The sequence below is a fragment of the Montipora capricornis genome, chromosome 13 (genome assembly GCF_036669925.1).
Source record: "Montipora capricornis isolate CH-2021 chromosome 13, ASM3666992v2, whole genome shotgun sequence".
NCBI classification, from domain to species: Eukaryota; Metazoa; Cnidaria; class Anthozoa; order Scleractinia; family Acroporidae; genus Montipora; species Montipora capricornis.
In genome coordinates this window covers 18,430,191-18,456,361 of record NC_090895.1, presented here as the reverse complement: position 1 = coordinate 18,456,361, position 26,171 = coordinate 18,430,191, and the positions used below count along the sequence as shown (strand labels likewise).

At 38.9% G+C, this 26,171-nt stretch overlaps 3 protein-coding genes across 4 annotated transcripts in view; all 3 read right to left on the bottom strand.

Moving 5' to 3' along the window:
• LOC138029981 (RYamide receptor-like) overlaps positions 1–8,693 on the bottom strand; it is a 29,578-nt gene extending 20,885 nt beyond the window's left edge. Inside the window, exons 1-2 of one of the 2 annotated variants that reach the window (XM_068877822.1) lie at positions 5,921–8,693; positions 3,252–3,349 (exon numbers count right to left, since the gene is read on the bottom strand). In XM_068877822.1, coding sequence (XP_068733923.1) covers positions 7,052–8,032 — 981 coding nt within the window. In that variant the 5' untranslated portion in view covers positions 8,033–8,693 and the 3' untranslated portion in view covers positions 3,252–3,349; positions 5,921–7,051. Of the gene's footprint in view, positions 1–3,251; positions 3,350–5,920 lie in introns of those variants that run through there. The other variant, XM_068877821.1, reaches the window with a different exon arrangement.
• An 8,931-nt stretch (positions 8,694–17,624) lies between these two features.
• LOC138030662 (QRFP-like peptide receptor) lies at positions 17,625–18,637 on the bottom strand. The gene has a single exon (XM_068878546.1). The coding sequence runs from the start codon at positions 18,585–18,587 to the stop codon at positions 17,625–17,627; it is 963 nt and encodes a 320-aa protein (XP_068734647.1). The 5' UTR covers positions 18,588–18,637.
• Positions 18,638–24,548: 5,911 nt separating this feature from the next.
• On the bottom strand, positions 24,549–25,833 carry LOC138030041 (QRFP-like peptide receptor). The gene has a single exon (XM_068877902.1). The coding sequence runs from the start codon at positions 25,781–25,783 to the stop codon at positions 24,821–24,823; it is 963 nt and encodes a 320-aa protein (XP_068734003.1). The 5' UTR covers positions 25,784–25,833; the 3' UTR covers positions 24,549–24,820.
• Positions 25,834–26,171: the final 338 nt, after the last annotated feature.

Here is a 26,171-nt window from a genome sequence, read left to right as displayed (position 1 = left end):
AATTAGTTGGCTTATATATTTAAGGCAAAAGTCATTTTATCTCTCATGTGGTAAGCACTGGAGTCGCAGATTACAAAGTGTGCGCATGCGCCCTGCTAAAGGTAACATACATACAGGCATAAGCTCTATTTCATCTCGAATTTCCTAATAACTACAGGAGCTAATATCTCCGAGACATTACATTTACGGCTAAAATACATAACATATACAGATACCTACTAAATACATAATATTTAAAGATATATTCATCAAAAAGAAAAACCGCTGTACAAAGTGCGACCCTGGATTCTCTTTTACAACCAGTAAACTCATAGGTACGGATAAATCAGGTAGCGCATTCCGCAACTTAGCTGATACGTGAGAAAAAAGAACTAAGACCATAACTGGTTGTTCTAGGTTTATTGAGGGACAGAATGTAATTTCCGCGAAGATCATGCAAAAATCCAGATTCTACGTTAACAGCACACACCAGGCCTACTCTTGAGAATCTGGCTAGAAATCGTTTCCTCTGGTCGCGCTTCAGCCATTCGATGAGGGCCGGTCTCGTGCTTCTTAAGTTGCCTCGTTCATGCCCAAAAAGAATTCTGGGTAATTCTACCATTCCACGACAAGGGAAGACTCCCGATTCTCATTTTATATATATATATATATATATATATTTTTTTTTTTTCGTAAGTGTCGGGCCACCCAGTCCTACCAGCAAAATACCGCATCGATGGAAGATTTTAGCTTTCAGAACTTACCCAAATTGTATCGGTAGGTCCTGGAATTCGTCCACAGAAAGGCCAGAGAGATAACTTCACTCGTGAACCCGCCGCCATCTTTACAACAGAACATTTTGGGCGTCCCAGTCTACATGAAACCATCTCTCACCTCTGTCTCGAGAAGACCAGACACGCACGGTTCTTAGGTTACGTTTATGCCCGAAGAATCGTGGACTGAAATGTAAATTGTTGGTAAAGACCAGCATGGTAATTTTTCTTGGTAGGCTAGGTATCGGAGAGCCACAGAACAATTACGCATGCGCTGACGCAAGGTTTGAATAAGAGAGAAAAACGCAGTACCTCCAGACACCGGCGCTGGAGCGTCGTACCAAACGAGTCATCCCGGGATTTCGGCCCGTGCGATCGCTTTTGGACGCAGTTGGCCCTTCGCTGCTTTCTGCTACCGAAATATGGCGCTGAACACATTTTCACTCATTTCCTTTGTTGTATCGATTTCTGTTCCCATCCTACACTACTAATTAATACTTGTCAGTAATCACTGTGAATCGCCTTCTGAAGGGAATAGGTTGGTGATCCAAAGGTAAATGAGGCAGTTAGTTGTTGTTATTTCCCCGCTCAAACTTACACATTCATTTCATATATAGGGGGAAATTTACTGTGAATCGCTGATCAACTTGAGCATAGTGACGCGATCCTCACTGCAGAAGATGTGCGATTCTCCTCAGAGCTTGCCATTTAAAGGTCCTTCCAATTCGGCTGAATGGCGGGGTTGGTTCAGTGGCCGAGTTGTAAGGCATCTGACCGGTAACCAGGAGACCCGGGTTCTATTCCCGGCTGTACTCATTTTCTCTCATTTCCTTTGTTGTATCGATTTCTGTTCCCATCCTACACTACTAATTAATACTTGTCAGTAATCACTGTGAATCGCCTTCTGAAGGGAATAGGTTGGTGATCCAAAGGTAAATGAGGCAGTTAGTTGTTGTTATTTCCCCGCTCAAACTTACACATTCATATATATATATATATATATATATATATATATATATATATATTTTTTTTTTTTTTTTTTTTATAACAGTCGGGCCACCCAGTCCTACCAGCAAAATACCGCATCGATGGAAGATTTTAGCTTTCAGAACTTACCCAAATTGTATCGGTAGGTCCTGGAATTCGTCCACAGAAAGGCCAGAGAGACAACTTCACTCGTGAACCCGCCGCCATCTTTACAACAGAACATTTTGGGCGTCCCAGTCTACATGAAACCATCTCTCACCTCTGTCTCGAGAAGACCAGACACGCACGGTTCTTAGGTTACGTTTATGCCCGAAGAATCGTGGACTGAAATGTAAATTGTTGGTAAAGACCAGCATGGTAATTTTTCTTGGTAGGCTAGGTATCGGAGAGCCACAGAACAATTACGCATGCGCTGACGCAAGGTTTGAATAAGAGAGAAAAACGCAGTACCTCCAGACACCGGCGCTGGAGCGTCGTACCAAACGAGTCATCCCGGGATTTCGGCCCGTGCGATCGCTTTTGGACGCAGTTGGCCCTTCGCTGCTTTCTGCTACCGACCTCGCCTCCCGGTACGGCATTGAGGGAGAGATATGTCGGCCCCTAAACCATATGTGACAAATCCCACGCCTACTCACAGCTCCAAACCGCCCTTATCAATGTAAAGTAAGAATTAGTTGGCTTATATATTTAAGGCAAAAGTCATTTTATCTCTCATGTGGTAAGCACTGGAGTCGCAGATTACAAAGTGTGCGCATGCGCCCTGCTAAAGGTAACATACATACAGGCATAAGCTCTATTTCATCTCGAATTTCCTAATAACTACAGGAGCTAATATCTCCGAGACATTACATTTACGGCTAAAATACATAACATATACAGATACCTACTAAATACATAATATTTAAAGATATATTCATCAAAAAGAAAAACCGCTGTACAAAGTGCGACCCTGGATTCTCTTTTACAACCAGTAAACTCATAGGTACGGATAAATCAGGTAGCGCATTCCGCAACTTAGCTGATACGTGAGAAAAAAGAACTAAGACCATAACTGGTTGTTCTAGGTTTATTGAGGGACAGAATGTAATTTCCGCGAAGATCATGCAAAAATCCAGATTCTACGTTAACAGCACACACCAGGCCTACTCTTGAGAATCTGGCTAGAAATCGTTTCCTCTGGTCGCGCTTCAGCCATTCGATGAGGGCCGGTCTCGTGCTTCTTAAGTTGCCTCGTTCATGCCCAAAAAGAATTCTGGGTAATTCTACCATTCCACGACAAGGGAAGACTCCCGATTCTCATTTTATATATATATATATATATATTTTTTTTTTTTTTTTTTTTCATAAGTGTTGGGCCACCCAGTCCTACCAGCCAATTACTGCATCGATTGAAGTTCTTAGCTTTCAGAACTTACCGAAATTGTATCGGTAGGTTCTGGAATTCGTCCACAGAAAGGCCAGAGAGACAACTTCACTCGTGAACCCGCCGCCATCTTTACAACAGAACATTTTGGGCGTCCCAGTCTACATGAAACCATCTCTCACCTCTGTCTCGAGAAGACCAGACACGCACGGTTCTTAGGTTACGTTTATGCCCGAAGAATCGTGGACTGAAATGTAAATTGTTGGTAAAGACCAGCATGGTAATTTTTCTTGGTAGGCTAGGTATCGGAGAGCCACAGAACAATTACGCATGCGCTGACGCAAGGTTTGAATAAGAGAGAAAAACGCAGTACCTCCAGACACCGGCGCTGGAGCGTCGTACCAAACGAGTCATCCCGGGATTTCGGCCCGTGCGATCGCTTTTGGACGCAGTTGGCCCTTCGCTGCTTTCTGCTACCGACCTCGCCTCCCGGTACGGCATTGAGGGAGAGATATGTCGGCCCCTAAACCATATGTGACAAATCCCACGCCTACTCACAGCTCCAAACCGCCCTTGTCAATGTAAAGTAAGAATTAGTTGGCTTATATATTTAAGGCAAAAGTCATTTTATCTCTCATGTGGTAAGCACTGGAGTCGCAGATTACAAAGTGTGCGCATGCGCCCTGCTAAAGGTAACATACATACAGGCATAAGCTCTATTTCATCTCGAATTTCCTAATAACTACAGGAGCTAATATCTCCGAGACATTACATTTACGGCTAAAATACATAACATATACAGATACCTACTAAATACATAATATTTAAAGATATATTCATCAAAAAGAAAAACCGCTGTACAAAGTGCGACCCTGGATTCTCTTTTACAACCAGTAAACTCATAGGTACGGATAAATCAGGTAGCGCATTCCGCAACTTAGCTGATACGTGAGAAAAAAGAACTAAGACCATAACTGGTTGTTCTAGGTTTATTGAGGGACAGAATGTAATTTCCGCGAAGATCATGCAAAAATCCAGATTCTACGTTAACAGCACACACCAGGCCTACTCTTGAGAATCTGGCTAGAAATCGTTTCCTCTGGTCGCGCTTCAGCCATTCGATGAGGGCCGGTCTCGTGCTTCTTAAGTTGCCTCGTTCATGCCCAAAAAGAATTCTGGGTAATTCTACCATTCCACGACAAGGGAAGACTCCCGATTCTCATTTTATATATATATATATTTTTTTTTTTGTAAAATTCTCTTTTACAATTTTCTTTTGCAACCTAATCAATTAATGCCTTAGAAAAGGCCAGTAAAAATAGTAGGATGCATTACAGTCTTAGTGAGTTTGCTGTCAGAAGATGCCCTTTTCTAATCTTTTGAAAAAAAAATTCACTTCACCGGCGAAGGTTTTTTTCTTTTTGGTTTTGCCAGAGTAGCTGGATCAGTTGTTTTTGGTGGAACTGAAGTGGCCGAAGAATTTATTCCAACAAAAGCTAAGAATTCTCTTCGTTTGTAATACGGGCTACAAGCGATAATTTTTTCCTATCCGACGATTTTTACATTTTTACATTTTGAACTGAAAGAAGTTTTGGGTTTTAAAGAAACTATTTATAGCAGGACACTTAACAATTATTCCATGAGCGTGCGTTGGATATGAGTTGGCTATAACCAGTCTCATATCCAACAAGCGCGAATGGAATAACTGTTATATTAAATACCTTAAACTCCAAAGTTTGGAAGTAAGTGAGTTGTTCTTCACTGCATCATGCAAGAAGGAAACCATACTTTTCATGATTTAATGTCCCTAAGTATCTAAGGTCATTCTCCTGTTAGACTACAGTTGTGCATTTCTTTTACCTTTATTTATACTACTCACAAAAGCAACAGAGAATCGAGCAAAATAAACACGTTCTTAACTGACCCTCAGCCTGAGTACGATGTTCAAAATATTTTGCTTAATCTCATCCTGAACGTTCTCATAAAAGAAGAGTCCTATGGAGGTAGTATGATTTTCTTAAGAGGGCTTCGGTTTTCTAAGAGCACAATGTACTCGCAAATGAGTTTACAGGGATTTTCAGACAAAGAAAATCAGCTTGCTTCTTACCATGCCATCTGACTCTAATTTTTAGGTATCGGATGCTCACATATTCTGTTTGTCATAGCCAAAGAGAACACGCTGGAATTTTTTATTGCCGCAATCCATAACTGAAGAGCGAAGAAATTTTATTTTCTGTGACTGTTTCCTTGATTTAAATCCATGGCCAAGCGCTGGAAGTTAATTCATCAATTGCCGACAAAAACTGAAAAGTCAATTTTTACTTGCAATTAAATCTGCAGCTCCCTTTTTTAATCCATTTATTTTAGTCAGTTGAATTTAGGCAAAAATTCAGATTCAGTGTTCACTGATTACAACCAACAAAACTAAAGAAACTTGTGAATGGCCATCTGACAACCAAAGAGTGGTTAAAAAGTCCAAAAAGAATCCACAACGCTTTAAGTTGCTTCATTAACTTCGCTGGTGTCGGGACCAGTTACTTTGCATATCATGCACATTTTTTCCTCATTTTTTTCCCAGCACTTTTTTTCTCACTTGGAATAAGAACAATGATCGATCTGTACTGAATTTCTAGTGCCTAAAGCACTTTTTCATCTTTCTTAAATTAACGACACTCTTTTGTGTGACAACGTTTAATTTTGAGTCCCAGGCTTTCTAGTGATTTGAGCTTGAAAACGTTCTTAACGTTCGTAAATTTGTACATGTACATATTGTACATGTTAATTATCCTGTTAGACTACAGTTTTACTTTTCTTTTACCTTTATTTGTCGGATGTCGGATCTCGGGTGTAGGATGTCGGATGGCACTTTCAAGCTTCAGCTAGCTTCCGTAATTTGCTGACGGGAAACAGTTGTCTATATCAAAAACAATGTAAGACAAAAGCAAAAATGTCACCAGAATAGAGCATTTTAAGCTTAGGCAGATGTTGAAACCATGTTTGATATCTTGAGCCGCGACAACACAAGCTAACTTAAGTTGTCAAAGTTGTCGTCACTTCGGTAAAATATTCCATTCACCTGTTTTTTTCTGATAGGCGGCTTTTCATTTCCGAACTGAAGTCGTCGACTATCATTTAAAACAATCCTTAAATTGAAAATCATGCAGCTCTAAATGTCCTATTGAACATCAAAGAAAACTCTCAAATTTCTCTATTCGAGGAAGAGACCTTATGGCTTCAGCTTTTTTCCAAATTTGTCTGAACAGCGTAGTTAATCGCCGACATGAAAACCGTTTCATGAAACATTTGTAAAAATGGAAATCCTCAACTTACTGTACAAACAACAACTAAAAAGGTTTCTCCACTCGGGAAAAAAAATCTACAACTGCCTCTGCAATGGGAAATTTATATGAATTCAGGTTTATTAGAAATGTTTGTCGTTTTATGATTAAGAATGGTATTGCGATTTCAACTTGAAAAAGTTCGACTACAAACTGAATTGTTCTTCAGTGTATTATGTAATAAGGAAACCACATTGTTAATGTTAAAAACGGTCTAACTATTTAAATTAATTGTCCTGTTAGACCACAGTTTTACATTTCTTTACCGTTATTTATACAACACAGAGAAACAATAAAGAAAATAAAGGCTCTCAGTCTGCGTATGTTCTTACCATGTTCTTGGTTTTACCTCAGCCTGAATGTTCTTGTGAAAAAAGGTTCTAATAAACCAGGCAATGCAGCAACAAGTTTCCCTTCTGGTAATTCTTATAAGCTCAGATCACGGAGGGGGCTTCAGAACGAGCAGGCATTATTCTAAACGTCATACATCGCTTCTCTGCTTAAAAATCTCAATACAGTTTATTAACCGTCAGAACTTAAATTAGCGATGTAGAAAAAACAAGTGTACCTTTATGCTTGTCTAATGCGCTGGTCTACAGGCAAGGTGTACATTACGAAATCATGGAAGGATCAAAAATGAAACCCTTCAGCAATCTCTTGAATCCTTTACGATAGTTTCTGCTGAAGACGAAACAGATACAAGGATTGACCGCACAATATAAGAGGGATAAAAAATAAAAAAATTCGGCATAGATGAAAAAACCACACGGCAGTACGTCACCGGCATTCAGTTCTATCCGGTCAATAATTGTCCAGGGCAACCTGCAAAGAAACAACCCTAGCAAGATAGCTATGGCCATCTTCAACACATTTCCTTTTTGTTTCTGGCTTTGTTTCTCAGCAACAGTCGATTGTTCACCTGGCCTCTTTTGTAACTTGAGCTTGATAAGGATGATCGAGTATAACATGATCAGAAGGATCATGGGGAAATCGAAAAAGGCGATGTAATAGGCAAGAGTGAAGTCTGTTAATGATAAGGACTCTCCAAAGATTTCTTCCCACTTAAAATAACATTTTACTCTTCCTTCGTGTTTCTCGAGGACATGGACAAACAGGTATGGCAAATTGGTTGCTGTTGCAATGATCCATGTGGCGAGAATAAGCAAGGGACACTGTCTCGAACTGATCAATGGTGAACGGAGCGGAAACACCACAGCTTTAAATCGACTCACTGCTATCAGAATCAGGCTCAGAACGGACACAATGACAGACACCTCGAATGAAAAATACATCAGCTTACACAAGGCATTGCCGAGGACACCAGGTTTGAGCCAGTAATATCGATACAAGTTTACAACTTCCACGGGGATGACGATAAGCGGAATAAGCTGGTCAGACATAGCCATATTGACTATGAAAATGTCGATTGATTTCCTTAAGGTCTTCGTTTTGTAAACAATTATTCCTATAAAGGAATTTCCCACCAACGAAACAACAAAGATGAGGCAGTAAGCGAAGGTTGCGCCAATTTTGTATGCAGTGGGATTCCTGTGGATGGAACAGCTAGCGGATTCATTTGATGTTGTATTCATGTTCACTGGCTGTTGTCCTGCCTCTTCCAGTGATTAATCCTCTACATCTTCTCGTTGCCTGTTACAAGCAAGTGTTGTTTTACCTATACCAAAAGTGATGGCTTTTAACTTGTGTCATGGAAAGAAAATTATTGACAATTGAATTAATGGTTTGGACTTAATAACGCCGCCACGTGAAATGAACAACAGTTATCAGTTGTTTGAGCTAATTATCATACTATCGTCAAAGGTGGGCTCATATGTTTGATTACGTCAGCTTAATAGTTCTGTTGCACGATTGACAGTGATAAACGTCCAAAAGGAAAGGTATTGATTACCTCAAAATATGAGCTCAGTCAAATACATGGCGCACGATCGAGAAGCAGGATAATTCTCCTCCTTTAACCAATGATATTCTTGTTTTGTGGCGTTCTCGTTACTGTCGCCTTTGTCGTTTTTAAACTCCATATTGACAGACGCTCGCCTAGTGACCGGTTAAAATATTCATTGATAGCCTGATCCCGGTAAAATTCATTGCGCCCACGGCGAATAAACGTCTTGTAATTTTCCATCAATTTTTAAAAAGCGCTCATAAACTCACGACCGGAGTCAACTTGAAGAATTTTCAACCATTTCAAAGGTCCGTGTTTCGTTTTGATTTTTTTTTTTTGTTGTTTTTTGAATAGCAGTAGGGACCTCAAGATCTACGGCAGCGATGGCGACGTCGACGAAAACGTATGCAATCGTCAGTGTTTGGCGATTGTTTCCTTTCGTTGTTGTCGTATCATGTTGGACGAAGCATGAATCCTAAACACAAATTGGCCGCGCGCAGTTTCAGGGTAGAAATGGACAATAAAAACGTTTTAATCAGTACGCCCATCTTGTCGTCAAAACCTCAATTTTGGTGATTTCACGTGATTGTTGTGCAAAGTACCACATAAAGCATTTGCTAAAATGCGTGCTGCACGTGCAGCACGATTACTTTTCCTTCCTTAGCGAATGATATTCTTGCTTTGAAGCGTTGTCATTTTCGCAGCCGTCGAAGCGGCGCCCGGGAAATTGAAAAGCAAGATTAAAAACGCTTGGTTCGAGTAATTTTGGTAGACATTATCATTTTTCTTTTTTTAATTCAATATTTATTCAGGGGCATCTAATTTAACAGAGCTAGTTTAAACGGAGCCCTGACACAGCACAAAACAAAGACAAAACATTAAAAACTAGACAGATAATTAAGTTATAAATGCAGTATTCCCCCGCCGGCGCTACTGCTTAAGATGGCCTTTTAGTTTGATTTTAAATTCGCTGAACGTCTCTACTTGCCTAATGTTTCTCGGAATGGTGTTGTGAGTTCGAGCGCCGTTTATTCTGAAGCTCCCCTGATACTTAGCAGTTTTTGCGAAAAGAGGGTGCAGCAAATCACGGCTTCTGGTGTTATAGCCATGGAAAAAGTGCGCGTGTCTAAACTCTGAAACTAAATACGAAGGCGCTATTCTGTGAAGGCATTTATGGACTAAGAGGCATTTGAGATAATTTCTTCACGCTTGTAGGTTGGGCCAGCTAAGTGTTGATTTTAACTCCTCAGCCCCGATTGATCGACCTTCAATAATAAATGTGGCACGTCTAATTTAGCTTATCTAGGTAATCTTTGCTCCCAGCCTCACAACTGTCCCAGACAGGAGAACAGTAATCGAATGATGGCAAGACTAAAGTATTGTAGAGTATTAGGCAAGTTGTCTTCGGGAGAACCTTGCGCGCTCGACGCAGAACCTCTAATCTTGGCGAGATCTTGTTACCATTGAGTTCTGTGATTTAAATTTATTTTCTTGTTTTAGTAGAGGTTCCCTCTAAACTCCCTCGTAGCAACTTCAGCGGAATTTCTTGAGGCCAGTAGTGGTTCGGTGTCTTTCAAATGGTTTGCGTGGCGCCGTCAACAATAGTCAGTGCATATTTACAAATTAACCCGGCCACCATCTTTGTGCAAAAGCAATCACAGGATGATCGCGAGCTCGCTTAGACTATCAGGATTAGTGGGATAACCCGTTTACACGGACGAGATGTTTCGGAGTCAAAGTATTTGGATAGAAAGTTTCCAGTTGGATTCCGGATTCATAACGTTCTGGTCTCGTAACTAATCTGGGAACCTTTCCTCCCGTATTCGTGTTTTTTTGTGTGAACACCAAAGTGAAAACGATACTAAACCGTTCCAGATTCGTGACCGATTCCAGAAACGTTTGCTTTAGTGTAAACGTAGACCGCTAAAGCCCAGGCCAAACTATCCAACAAAGTTGGATCCCAAATGCAACATTGTTGGATGTAAATGTTGAGGTAGTAGCAAAACAGTATCCCACATTGTTTGACGAAACTGATGCAAGTTCAAGTTGGCGCCAAGATATGGCGAAAGCACTGAAACGAAATCCGCTCATAGTGTTTATGCTGCTGGAGTTGTTTGAGGACGGAAATGACGGGTTCAAGCGAGGAAAAACCAAGAATGTTTAAGAGAACGTCTATGTTCACTGAAAGATACATCCGCGTTTTGGAGATGATGAGAATGAGCACGGATCAATTTTCAAAAACGCTTCTGAACCAGACATCTCAAACAGAGCGATCATGATTAAGGAGCTAAAAGTGCCCACAGACATGGCCTTGCTTCACACTCGCTGATCAAGGTTTTTCAATTTTGGGTGTTCATCAAAAATCGATTCGTGATTGGCTAGCGGCACAAACGTGACTCGATTCAGGACACAACTTTGTTTTAAAAGCGGCAAAACACTGCAACATTCTTGAGTCGTAATAGGCGTTATGTTTGATCAAGACATAGTCCCTCCAACGAAGTGTCTGGAAACGGCCTAGTCTCTGTCTCTCACGTGACATCGAAGGTGCACGCTTGCAGCTGTCAGTGAAAGCTACTAACAAAAGTATGCCCGGAGCAAACTTTCCAATATTTGGTTGTGGCGTGTCACGAAAGCCAAAGTACCGGGGTTTGGTATTTTTAACCTTCCCCCTGCCTCAGAGAGACAGAGTTGTCGACGCAAGTTTCCGAAAACAAATTGAGGATGGGGATGTCCACATTTGCAAGAGGCATTTTAAGCCAGAAGACATCGAAATTCGTAAGTATTTGTGTGGTTTCCACTTTTATACCTCGACTACAATCATTCTATGGATAAGTTTTGAAGCCGCAATATTTGAGATTGCCGAGAAAGTCGACGTATTAAAACGTGAGCAAACTTTATAATTACCGTGAAACTAAGTGCACTATTATTTTACAATTTTGAATCAAAAAGAACTTTTCATACTTAGTGGTTCTATCTTTTTATTTTTATTTGTAATTGTTTTCAGGTGAAACATGGAAAAATCTCCAAACTGGTCCGATTCCAATTCTCAATTTACCAACTAAAAGCCGTTCAAGTCAACAAAGAAGCGATTTGCCTTCTCGTAAATATGTTAGCCTAAATGTTGATGGTGAAGTAAAGGATGCATCTTCTTCAGTCTGCACACTTTATTTTAAAAATCTGAGTGACTTCATAAGGCGTATTGATAGCCTTAAGCTGAGCGGGTGGTCTAGATAAACACAAGGGGATAACAGTTCTGTAGCTCTCATAATGTTTGATGGTGTCCACCATCTGCCAAAGCAGCCGTGTTACACAATCTAAATAGGTAATACCCATATACCGGTAATCTAAATTTAGATCAGTGGGTGCAAGCCATCTCAGATGATCATCCGAGTCATCCAAGCAACTCATTAAATATGCGTTTCCTTTTTCACTTCAATCACATGAAGTTTACCCTATACTTAGAAATTTTCTCGTCAGGAAAAAAAAAAGGAAAAAAGGAGGGAAAAAAGGAAATTTTTTGTTTAAGATGATCGACGGACATGGATGACAAAAAGGTTAAACCTAGCCCGTTAGCCACGCGTAAAGAATCATCGATAACCACCACACCATCGAAGCACGCTTTTTTATAATATTTAAATATTTAAATAGAGCCCCATTACCAATATTGAAAGCTGGGTGCTTACTTAGAATGGGCGTTTAGACTTAAACACAGTTTATCAGCACTATTCAAAATGGGTGCTTAGACCTAAATACGGTGCATGCATGGTTGGATGACTCGGATGATCATCTGAGATGGCTTGCACCCACTGATCTAAATTTAGATCATATGGGTATTACCCATTTAGATTGTGTAACACTGATGCCAGTTAATAGAAGATTCAAGCCTAGGGTTTAGTGTTTCATTATATAGCTTGTTTCACCCTGACAACCACCCCATTTACTTAACACACAAGCGTTCAGTCAGATTTACCAGGGTTTTTCCACTGTTGTCAGATGTTCAAGAACTTCAGTTGTGTACTGGCCTTTCTTAGTTTGCTGATCATGAAATTAGGGATCGGTTATTTAATAGTAATGGCAGTAGTTTGACTAGCAACCTTTGTAGCTTCCTTAATGGTGTTGACAATAGAATCCTCCTTACAAGAAGGGGTTCCTCTCCACTAACTAAAACATTCGTCGCTAGTCAGCAGGTAGTTTGGGGGGGGGGGGGGAGGGAGTTTTGCGTGTGTGGATAGTGAGTTGAGGAAAAATCACAGACAAACGTTAGGGTTAGTCTGTAAAATGAGGGGGAGAAATTCACAAAGCAAAATCGCAACATAAGGTTAATAACAAATGAAACAAAATGTGTTAAATTAAAAACTTTAATTTCAGAAACAGCCAGATAGTACGTGCACGAGAAACTAAATCGAGTAGGAGGGATAAACAAATATTTGACCTTGAAAATTATTCATTCTTAAAATAGTAATAATAAATATGAAAAATCTTTACACTAAAATCCTCGTTCTTAAAAAAATATTTGGAAAAACTAAAGAAACCCCAATGAACATGAAACACAGGTTCCACGAGGCAAATCCAATATCCCAAGGATGAAGACAGGCTGACTGCGACACCATTAGGCTTGCAAATGGCTGCGAATCTTCAGGGGTAGAGCGCAACCGAGCAAGGGGGTTTCTAGTCCAGGGCCGGACCTCTACCCGACCCCCTCGTTCCGAGTCAAGAAAGGAAAAAGAAAAGAGCAATAAGCGGCAACCTAGGAGAAAAACCAGCAACTAAAACCAGGGACAGACTGACGCGGCCAAAACTGCGAAGCCAATTAAGCAAAAATAGAAATAACATCTACCAAAAACACATTTACCAGGAGTATGATATGACTTCTGAAGCTAAATTGTAGATAAAAATAAAGAAAAAAGGATATCTGGTTACTTACATGCAAAAAAAGCTGCCAATATTTCCCTTCTCTCCAAAAATTTGCAAAATCTCCAGTCAACGTCAGCCTTCCTTGACACAAAACAATTTAAACGCGAACTAAACTTTACAGATGACCTGGGCATGAGAAATGAGAAAGATTAGGTCTGGGAACCAGTATGACAAGAAAATGCCAAATGCAATAAAATACTACTAGGAAATGGGGATTAGGAAGCCAAAGGAGGGGCAATTGCCCAAAAGGAAATGGAAGCCCATATGAGATTGTGTTGCTTGTGATGCAGGGTGCATTGCAGGAGTATAAGCATTCGTTCTTCTGGATTGTACCAGGAAAAAATCCAATCAGGTGTATATAAATTATCCGTTCTTTTGGATGGATCCACGAAAAAAAAATCCCATTAAGTGCAAATTAATCAAAAACGTAAAATAAAATATCACTAACCAAACCAATGAAAACATGAATAAATTTAGGGGGGGGAGTAAATATTATCTAAGAAAATTGCAAATAACAAGTTCAGAACCTATGGAATCAAAGTAATAGTAATAATAATAATAATAATAATGATGATGATGATGATGATAACAGAAAACTATCAAAGCTGTTTCTGACTTTGTATTAAGCTAATGGTTAGGTAAATAAAATCTAAATTGTACCTGTGTGCATTGTAATGCAGTGTGAGTACCAAGGCCAAGCAAAGAATAGAATTGTATCCCTGCTGTAGATACAGTGAGGAACGGGTATTTATGGTAATTAATGGCAGCAGTTTTACTAGCAACCTGGACAAACATCCCTGAGACAGACGGAAATCTCTTTCCTTCCTTTAATTTACACACTGTATATGTAAGTGGCCCTGATTCCTATAATTTAGCCAAACGAATAACATTTTATCTGAAAATACATTGAACTATAATAAGCCTTATGATGTAATTATGCTAAAGCTTTCAAGTTAAATCTTATATTTACAACAAAAACATCTAAAAACGTAATACTTTTTTATCTCACTCTGTATCGATGTACAACTCTCCAGGAAGCACTGATTATTTCTTTTCAGTTCAGTAAGTAATTTATAGGATCGATTAATGAAAAAGTTTAGCCGATGATGACAAAAGTGCGTTCCAAGTCGTGTAAACGGTTGCTTGTACCGTGCGAGCTGTTGATTTCTCCTATCTACTGGAAGCACCACACTTCTTGAAAGGTCAGGCGTGATAAATAGTTGTTGAAAGTCCAAGTTTAACTTCGTTAAAATAAGTGACTCTATTATTAACTTTAATTAATCGGTACTAATAACTTTAAATAACTGTTACGAAGGCAATAATTAAGCTAAAAGAAACCTTACTTCATTCCAAACAGAATCAAGCTGGTTTTCCACTTCTTCTAACTCGACATCTGAATTTATGGTTCTCTCGATCATACTGAGAGAATTTTATTACACTTTCATCGTCTATGTCGTCTTCTTAGTTTTATTTCCGCTAGCAAAAAATCGCTGACCTCTCCGCCCACGCACTCCGCCATTTTGACCTCTCAGTGTGCACCTTCGATGTCACGTGATCTAAAGCCTCGACATTTTCGCCAGACAATAGGCCGCTTCCAGAGACTTCGTTGAAGGGACTATGATCAAAAGCAAACTCTATACAACACTTAATCGAACAAAAAATGTTGGAAGAACATCTCCCAACATAGGTGGCCAAAGGGTCGAACAATGCTGCATCGAGCAAAGTTGGAGCAACGAATCCAACTTTGTTCGATACTTTGGCCAGGGCTTAAGAATCTTGCTTTGTGGCATTGTCGTTGCCGTACTCGTCGTCATTACTTTAAATCTTTATTATCTTGCCATGTACCTTTTATGGTGTCGACCAACAGGCTGCTGAAGGAGAAGAAGAAGAAGAAGAAGAAGAAGAAGAAGAAGACGAAGAAGAAAAAGACGTCACCTTGCTCTTGGAAAATTTCAAACTGATGACCAAAAATATCGACAATGCCGCAATTTTGGATTGGGTTTCTACTAAAGACAGTATCACAAACCAAACCAATATAAATTTTACACTGACTACCCTCTCAAACTTTACAACCTCGCAATCAGCAACAATTGACTGTTAAAGAACCTCAGTTTTCCAAACTTTAAGAGTTTAATCACCTGCCAGCGATAAAGGTCTATGTGGAGTTCGTTTGTGGTCATTTTTAGATATAAGTACTTAAGGTGACCTTCTTATTATTTAAGTTAGCTCTAAATCAGCTCCCATGAACTTTGCCGATAGTTCTATCTCAGATTGCTAATTACTATTCAACAATAGAAAATTGGAGTCCCCGAGATCATTTTTAAGATATAGTCAAGTAAAGACGAAATATACGGTGATTTAGAGAGCTTTCATGTTGCCATGGTAATCTATTACACCACAATAGTGGGCGCATTTTGTTAAGCAGTAATTGATGCTTCACATAGTACCATAACATCGCTGTTACGTGATACAGTATAGTTATAACCCTTCTTATAAAAGTCTCTCAAAAATGCCGAAACTGGTTCCAGCCACTTTAAAGATAAATTATGGAATGTTTTAGATGGCTCTCCTGTTGCCATGTAACTTATTACGTCACAATATTTAGAGCCGTTTTTTAAAGCAATGGTCGTTTCATAAGGCACCATAAAATAGCTTTTTCCTGACACAGTGGCTTAGCAAAACAATGTAAGAAAGTCGTCTAACAATTACTAAAAAAACATTTTAAGCCGAACCAGATGTAAAATCATGTTTGATATCTTGAGCTGCGTCAACACAAGCTAATAACTTAAGTTGTCAAAATTGTCACCGAGTAGAACATTATATTCACCTGGTTCCTTCGGGTAGCCGTTCTTTCATTTGCGAAGTATTGCGAAGTAAAATAACTTACTGTAGTCTTCTATTTTATTTTCTTTAGAACTAGAAACTTCTTTCAGTTTAAAATGTAAAAATCGTCGACTACTTTTTAATTTATTTTTTATTTATTTTTTAAAAAATTTCTACATCTCCCTCTGTAATGGAAAATTGTATGAATTCAGGGTTAAAGGAAAGGTTTGTAGTTTTATGATTAGTAGATTTCATCTTACGAAGAAAAGAAATATTAACCCCAAACAACGACAAATGAGAAATGCGAGTTAATATTTCTTTATATGTAATACCTGAACGTTTTTTATTGTAAATATAATATATTGTAAATAATCCACAACGGTCTAAGCTGCTTCATTAACTGGGACATGTGATAGTGTCGGAACCAGTTACTCTTCATAATATGGAGAACTGAACACATTTTTTAATCATTGCTTTTCTCAGCAACAATCTCTCACTTGGAGTAAGAACAATTAGCCTGAAATGTCAGTCGTCTCCCGCCCTCATTTCAGGCTAAAGAACAATTTATTTTTATTCATTTATGTACTCAAGCGAGGGTCCTTTTACAAAGCCGTCTTGCAGATGGTAAAGCTTCGGCTGGAAGAAGGGGAAAACACATAAGAAATGCACTTTTCAAGGCCTTTGGAGACAATACACAAAAATGATATCCCTCTATATTTTTCGACCATTTCCTTGTCGTAGGACTTGAAAACTGAAACCAAATAAGACACCTTCCACATTTTTGGAAAACAACCACTGCCGAGTTGCCTGTTGAACAAGGTGCAAATAGGAGAAGAAATCGAATGTGCACACTCCTTCAACAGACGAGATGTTACATTGTCCGGTCCACAGGATTTGCAAATGTTCAACTGTACAGATCTGTACAGAAAGTCTAGTGCCCAATCACTTTCTCGTCTTGCTTAAATTAACTACACCCTTTTTTTGTAAGAACGTGTAATATTGGGTCTGAGGTTTTTGTGATTTGAGCTTGAAAACGTTCTTAACATGTTCTTAAACTTGTGTGGTATACTAAGTTCGACTACAAAAGGGTTGTTCTTTGGTGTATCATGCAACAAGAAAACCACGTTGTAAATATGTCAAAAAATCGTCCCTATGTATGTGATTTGTCCTGTTGGACTCCAGCTTTACATTTCCTTTACCATTGTATGTACTACTCACAAAAACAAAACACAAATGAACAAAATAATCACGTTCTTAACTGACTCTCATCCTGGTTATGTTCTTAGCATGTTCTTAAAGTTTGGAGGGTTAATCTAAGCCTCAACGTTCACACAAAAAAGGTTGTTAAAACCAACAGAACGCAGTAACACGATTCTCTCTCCTAAGTATTATATGCGGGCTTCAGAACGAGCAGACATTACTGCAAACGTCGTGCATCGCTTCTCAGCTGAAAATTCCCAATACAGTTTATAGACAAAGTCACACAACACTGACAAGAACCAAGTTCCTGTTTGTCTGATGCGGCGCTGGTTTACGGGCAAGATTCAGAAGCCACCACACTTGAGCAATCTCTTGAGGCCTTCACGGTAGTTTCTGCTGAAGACGAAACAGATGCAAGGATTGACAACGCAATATGAGACGAATAAAAAATCGAGAATTTCGGTATAGATGAAAAAACCGCAGGGCAATGTGTCGCCGGCAGTTCGTTCAATCAGGTCGATGATTATCCACGGCAACCTGCAAAGAAGCAATCCTAGCACGATAACTATAGCCATCTCTAAGACGTTTTTGTTTTGTTTCTGGCGTTGTTTCTCAGCAACCCTCGATGGTTGACCTGGTCTCTTTTGTAACTTGAGCTTGATAAGGATGATGGAATATATTACGATCAAAAGGATCATGGGGAAATTAAAAAAGGCTACGTGCATGGCAAGATTGAAATCTGTTGATGATAAAGACTCTCCAAAGGTATCTTCCCACATAAAATTACAGAATACTCCTTCTTCGTGTTTTTTGAGGCCGTAGGCAAACAGGAGTGGTGAATTGGCTGCTGTTGCAATGATCCATGTGGCGAGACTAAGCAAGGCACACGTTTTTGAAGTGATCAATGGTGAACGGAGGGGACATAGCACAATTTCTAATCTGCCTACTGCTATCAGAATCAGGCTCTGGACGGACACAACGAGGGAGACGTCAAACAAGAAAGGACTAAGCTTACACAAGGCATTGCCGAGGACGCCACTGATGAGCCAGGAGTATCGATAGAGGCTTGCCACCTCCAGGGGAATGTAGATAAGCGGAGTAAGCAGGTCAGACATGGCCATATTGACTATGAAAATGTCCATTGGTTTCCTTAAAGTTTTCGTTTTGTAAACAACTATCCCTATAAAGGAATTTCCCACCAACGAAACAACGAAGATAAGGCAGTAAGCGACTGTTGCTCCAAACTTGTATGCAGTGGGATTCTTCTGGATAGAACAGCTCACGGAACCGTTTGTTGTTGTATTCATATTCACTGGCCGTTGCCCTGCTTAGTTCCAGGATCAATCCTCTGCACCTTCTCGTGGTCTGTTACAAGCAGGCGTTTCTTCACGTATGCCAAAAGTGATGACTTTTACTTGTCATAAAAATAAATTTATTGACAGTCGAATTAAGGTTTCCAGACCGCGCGCAACCTGCTTCCGAGAAAGTGGTTGCATGATCGCGCGAGCTTATATGTTCGCGCGAGGGACACGCAGCTCTCCCACACGGAGAGTAAACAAACATGGCTTCCCAACTTTGCCATCTCTTTTTTCGTGAACATTTTGTGGACGTATCATCTTTTCGAAATGTGTACGTATCCATAAGAAGGCTGCAAATTCTTTGGACACCAAGAGAAGGTTAAAAAATCATTTCCCACCTTTCTGAACAACCTATCTGAATCTAACAACCATTGATCGAGGGACACAGCCGTCCTTCGAGTCGTGAGCGCTAAGGAAAACAAGACAAAATCGCCGAGGAGGGATTCCCATATTTGTAGACCACGTGAAGACGATACGTCTCCAAACTTTTTCCCTATTTGCGAAGAGCTCGAGGTTGAGCTCTACAATAAATGATAACAATAACAGCAACAACACGTTTATATCTTTCTTTGAAAAATTAAATAACAATTTAGACCGGCTCGCAAGTGGCATACGACATTTATGTAATATAAAAGAAAAGAGAAAAAAAGGGGAAAAGCGCAAATCTATATAAAGTTAAATACAAAAGAAGTAACATGACGAGAGAAATTACAAAATAAGGACGGTATATCTGATATTTCTTTAGTTTCTATAAGTCTTTATTAATTTCAATGTAGTCAACAACAACAAGAACAACAAGGTTTATTTGCACTGTTACTGTAACTAGCTAGCTAAACAACAAATATATGAATTCATAAACCAAACAGTAGCTGGTCTCCCAAAATAACTAAAAAGCTAACTAGTTGGGAGACCACCATTTATTAATTGAAAATATGTATATAGTCAGGAAAAAGGCATTGCTGTATTTAACTGATTATTTACTTTTACACACCCTATTAAGGGAGAAGATCGCAGAACAAATAGAAAAATTTCTTCTTACATAAGTATATAGTAACAACTCAATAAAAAGATAAATAATTATTAAAATTTATTAAGTGTCACTCTCACTACGGGGTCAATGGGTTAAGTAGCTTTTTCTTCTACCTCAACGAACGAGAACCATGTCTTGTTTTCAAAGTAAGTCTACCATTCCTTAAGGTTCCAATTACTGCTCCAGCTGTGGACAAGGTAAGTTTTCCCTAGCCATTTTGATACCGTATTTCCTTTTAAGGTGCAATTCAAAATGGCTTGGGGAAACTTAAAAACAAAATAATACTGCAAGGCTGGTTGTACGGCTGTGAAGATATATATATATCATTTACCAGGAGCAGTAATTGGAACCTTCAGCAACGGTAGACTTACAGTGAAAACAAAACATGGTTCTCGTTCGTTGAGGTATAAGAAAAAGCTACTTAACCCATTGACCCCTCAGTGAGAGTAACACTCTCCCTCATTATACTCTGTCTAACGCCAAACGATTTTACTCGTCAATGGGCCGGGAAGGGGGGGTGGGGGGGGGGGGGCGTCCTAAGGCGTTAGAGGTGTGAATTGGTTAAACTCAGTCAAAAACAATGTCTGCATTAATGGTGCAGAAATTCGCAGGTAGCTGCTTCATGTATGAAAAATATTCTTTGATGTCTTGCACCGCTGGCTGGAGGTGACTGAAGACACCTAGCATGGTCAATAATTTGTAATTTCCTGTGAGTGATTTAAATTTTCTGTGAGTGATATTTTTTTTCCGTTACCTTTATTTAACTTATTTTGCCTATTTACAAAAGATATAAATGTAATAAACTAAACAGCAATTTCTACTAAAGGGTAAACGTAAATTAAAGAAAAGCTGAACTTAAAGAATTGGCAAGAAGTTTGGATAATCCACAATCATTTTTTACAAAAGGTTATTTTAAGTAGAAAAGTAAGAATAGTAGAGATTAAAGTGAAACTGTTTGACTAAGTAAATAAAATATGGCTGAATAATTGTGGACTCAATTACTGTCCCAAATTTATTCCCTGGAGCATTTTCCATTTTTCCTTGAACAAATTTGAATTGTTTAATTTCAGAGAGATATATTTTTCGATTTGATATTTATTGATCAAAATTCTTTTGAAGTGGCTCAAACATGGTTTTATTTCTTTGCAACGGCATGTCCACAAATACGATTTTCCTAATTTAGTAGATCCATCTTCTCCTCTGAGAACCGTAATATAATATCGCAGTGTTCTGGCGTGAGGCTTTCGCAACTTTTAAGTTTACCAAAACGATATAGCAAAGGAACAGTAAAAAAAAAGAGGTATTGTTTCTATAGTCTGTTGACAGAAAGAACAGTTTGGATTTGAAACGTAGCCTATTTTACAAAATAATTCATTTGTATTTAAAATTGAATTTAAAACCTAATACTGAAAGGAGCGTAAATAAGGTTCATTAGCAACTCTCAGTGGCATCACAAATGCCTCCGAAACTTGTTTGTCTTCTAGATTAAATTCTTCCTTCAACTTTCTCCAATTACTTGGTTTTTTATATAAGATAGAAATAATAATCACTACATAGAAGTTTTCCAAATCAAAAATAACTTCAAGTTGGGCATATTACAACGCAGTTCCAACGAAACTAATTGACTTAGACCTGTCCACGTTAGAGAGTTGGAGCACTTCAAACCTGCACCCCTAACGACATTCAAAGATGTAATATTTGACATGTCATAAAGCAGATCAGCGGTAAATTTAATATTATTATCAAAAAAATGTTTGTAAAAGACACTTTTACCCTCAATCTTTTTTTCCTTGTTATTCCATAAATTGTATTTATAAATGTTGTTCGGATCTTCGATTTCTCTAACTTTTGACAACCATTCTAATAGTTCACAATAAAAGGTTATTGGAAGTATATTTGGTTAATGTCATAATTACATTGAATTAAAAATAATCCCCCTTCGTTCCGTAATAAGTAATTTAGGTATACCTTCCAAAAATTGGAATATTCTGGGTCAAGTATTCTTTTTAACCAACTTAGTCTTAAGGATTTAATCATAGTATCATAATCTAACATTTTAAGGCCCCCTTGATCATAAGGTGCGTATGTCGAGAGTCGGGTAACTTTGTCTTTCCCATTCCACAAAAAATGAAAGACCAGGGTGTTAAATTCTTTTATGACATCTGGCGGAGTACATATCACCGAACTAGCATAAATCATTTTTGGAGTAGAAGCGTTTTTATGATGTTTACCTTGCCATGAATCGATAGCCCTCTTGACTTCCATAGATTTATTGTATTTTTAATTTTTTTCAACCTCTGTTCAAAATTTTTTTCTACCAATAGTAGTTCATCATATGTTATAAAGATTCCCAAAAATTTAATGCATCCTTTCCACTTAACTCCTAATGGTTCACTTTCGCAGTTCTGACAGGAGCCAATCCACATTGCTTCTGTTTTCGTCACGTTAAGTTTAAGTCGAGACGCTTTCTCAAACAGTTCAAGTAATATAAATAAGGCTTGAGCAGAATCCGAATCTGATAGAATAGTTGTTGTGTCATCGGAAAACTGCAACAGTTTTGTTTCTAAACCGTTTATAGATATGCGGGTAGTGGGAAATGCGTAGATTTCTCTGGTGGACACAGTAGAACGACTAACTTAACCGGCAATGGCGTCGAAAATCATGTAACGCGAATGGCGTTTTAGTGGATCTTTGAACAAAAAAATCTACCCTTATGAAGTTCAATAATGGCAAGTCAATTGGATACTGAACAAGACAGGCGATGGAATCTTAAAAGCGACGAGTAATGGATTTCAACAACAATCTGTCGCCCGTCGAGCCGAAATCAAAGTGAGCTGTATTTCTAATATTTTACCAAGTGTGCAATTATGAAGAACACTGAAACCAAATAAAAAATTCTCAGCAAAGACAGAACAAATGGAACACCTTAAGTGGATCTGTGATCAACTCTGCACAGTCGTCAGTAAAAAAATAATTGGAAATGTGTCAGTCAAGAATTATTTGAAAGAAAGCTTGTCGTCTATTTTGTGCTTCATTATTCAAGGAAAAGGTTCTTCATGGAAACGGTTTGATCCTGAAATTTAGTTTGTTGTAATATTGCGCATATTTGACACGGTTGAGTTTTTTTCTCTTCACGCACGTTATTCTCGTTAACAAGCAATGGCGTCAAAAGTCATTGCAACACGAATGGCGTTTTAGCTCTCATGGAGCTCAAGAAGGGAACGTCAATTGGATGAACAAGACAGGCGATGATGATCTGGAATCTTAAAAGCGACGCGTAATGCACTTCGACAACAATCTTTCGCCCGTCGAGCCGAAATCAAAGCGTGCTGTATTTCCAATGTTTTATCACGAGTGTATTGTTAACCAAATGGAAAATTATCTGGTAACTTATGGGTTCAACAAAGTCAAATAAAGAAAAATAATTGGAAATGTGACAGTCAAGAATTATCTGAAAGAAAGCTTGTCGACTATTTTGTGCACATTATTCAAAGAGAATCTTCTTCAGGAAAGGGTTTGAACCTCAAGTACATGGTAATTTGACACGATTGAGTGCACGCAATGAAATAGGAAGAGGTTTTTGCCTCTAATAGCAAGTATGTTGTTTGTTTCAATAAAATGTTTCGCTGGAAAAGGATATTTTCTGCCTTTGTGAATTATAATATCATGTTGTGTATTGAATTTTCGAGCTTAAGGTTGAAATGTGATACGGGAGGATATTTTTAGTATTGCTCTGTAAGCAGTAAGGGTTCATGAAAATAAACAGGTCTGTTGGAAGCGTGCTTAAGTTTCAACAAAATGAGCCCCAAAATCAGCAAAAACTTGTGACGCCGATGAATAATAAAGTAGCTGCTATTTCCAAAATAATGGAATTACCTGGTGATAAATAACCTCGTCTTGGAGAGTAAATTTTAGACTTTGCAGAAACAATGGTGGGCGATTGTAATATTTGTTTTGAATTCGCTCATTTATTGTCAAACTTTATAACACTTGACAGAAAAAGAAACTTACGAAAACCCGGTATCTTGCCATCATTTGACACAGATGCTTCACTATTTGGCGAGTAAACATGCCGCGGTAACTTAATCACGGCGCCCGCTGAATTCCGGCGATGTCAATTTCTATTTTGCGATTTATTTGTGCAGCCAAAAGTACAATAACAAACTTGAACGTAGCAAAAATCTCATAAAATGTTTGTCGCTGATCGTAACTTTTATATTCTATATTCACGGTTCAAAATTAATGTTGTTTTCATGTCGTAAATATGTTATTCTCGAGCGACCGTCCTGGAAACTTCCTTCTGCTCTTTCTAAAAATTAAACTGTGTATCAATATCTATTTACTTTTGCATCAATATTTGTTTTTGCATAAAGCAAGCTACTAACAAAATCTGTACCTTGCTGAGTTCGCATTTGTTAGCGTTAACAGTGTTTTCGGTCCAATGCTTCTGTTTTACGAAGAGGTTTATGTTTTAGGTTACCCATCCTGATACTAACCCCGCTGGATAAGGATAACTTTAGTAAACTTTAATATTATAAAGTTGTCACATGCTCAGAGGGCACGCTTAAACTTGGGGTGAAAAGAAGTTGTGAGAGAACTTGAAAATTATCAACATGTCAGCCCAGAAGCCAATGTCTCTCACTTCCCATTTATTTTCTTCAATCTTTCTGGGTTCAGTACTTTGCTAGAAATCATATGTCTTCTCAGGCTATTTACCTGCAACAAGAAAACCACGTTGTAAATATGTCAAAAAATCGTCCCTATGTATTTGATTTGTCCTGTTGGACTCCAGCTTTACATTTCCTTTACCATTGTATATACTACTCACAAAAACAAAAAACAAATGAACAAAATAATCACGTTCTTAACTGACTCTCATCTTGGTTATGTTCTTAGCATGTTCTTAAAGTTTGGAGGGTTAATCTAAGCCTCAACGTTCACACAAAAAAGGTTGTTAAAACCAACAGAACGCAGTAACACGATTCTCTCTCCTAAGTATTATATGCGGGCTTCAGAACGAGCAGACATTACTGCAAACGTCGTGCATCGCTTCTCAGCTGAAAATTCCCAATACAGTTTATAGACAAAGTCACAACACTGACAAGAACCAAGTTCCTGTTTGTCTGATGCGGCGCTGGTTTACGGGCAAGATTCAGAAGCCACCACACTTGAGCAATCTCTTGAGGCCTTCACGGTAGTTTCTGCTGAAGACGAAACAGATGCAAGGATTGACAACGCAATATGAGACGAATAAAAAATCGAGAATTTCGGTATAGATGAAAAAACCGCAGGGCAATGTGTCGCCGGCAGTTCGTTCAATCAGGTCGATGATTATCCACGGCAACCTGCAAAGAAGCAATCCTAGCACAATAGCTATAGCCATCTCTAAGACGTTTTTGTTTTGTTTCTGGCGTTGTTTCTCAGCAACCCTCGATGGTTGACCTGGTCTCTTTTGTAACTTGAGCTTGATAAGGATGATGGAATATATTACGATCAAAAGGATCATGGGGAAATTAAAAAAGGCTACGTGCATGGCAAGATTGAAATCTGTTGATGATAAAGACTCTCCAAAGGTATCTTCCCACATAAAATTACAGAATACTCCTTCTTCGTGTTTTTTGAGGCCGTAGGCAAACAGGAGTGGTGAATTGGCTGCTGTTGCAATGATCCATGTGGCGAGAATAAACAAGGGACACCTTTTCGAACTGATCAATGGCGAACGGAGGGGACATACCACAGCTTCTAATCGGCCTACTGCTATCAGAACCAGGCTCTGGACGGACACAACGAGGGAGACGTCAAACAAGAAAGGACTAAGCTTACACAAGGCATTGCCGAGGACGCCACTGATGAGCCAGGAGTATCGATAGAGGCTTGCCACCTCCAGGGGAATGTAGATAAGCGGAGTAAGCAGGTCAGACATGGCCATATTGACTATGAAAATGTCCATTGGTTTCCTTAAAGTTTTCGTTTTGTAAACAACTATCCCTATAAAGGAATTTCCCACCAACGAAACAACGAAGATAAGGCAGTAAGCGACTGTTGCTCCAAACTTGTATGCAGTGGGATTCTTCTGGATAGAACAGCTCACGGAACCGTTTGTTGTTGTATTCATATTCACTGGCCGTTGCCCTGCTTAGTTCCAGGATCAATCCTCTGCACCTTCTCGTGGTCTGTTACAAGCAGGCGTTTCTTCACGTATGCCAAAAGTGATGACTTTTACTTGTCATAAAAATAAATTTATTGACAGTCGAATTAAGGTTTCCAGACCGCGCGCAACCTGCTTCCGAGAAAGTGGTTGCATGATCGCGCGAGCTTATATGTTCGCGCGAGGGACACGCAGCTCTCCCACACGGAGAGTAAACAAACATGGCTTCCCAACTTTGCCATCTCTTTTTTCGTGAACATTTTGTGGACGTATCATCTTTTCGAAATGTGTACGTATCCATAAGAAGGCTGCAAATTCTTTGGACACCAAGAGAAGGTTAAAAAATCATTTCCCA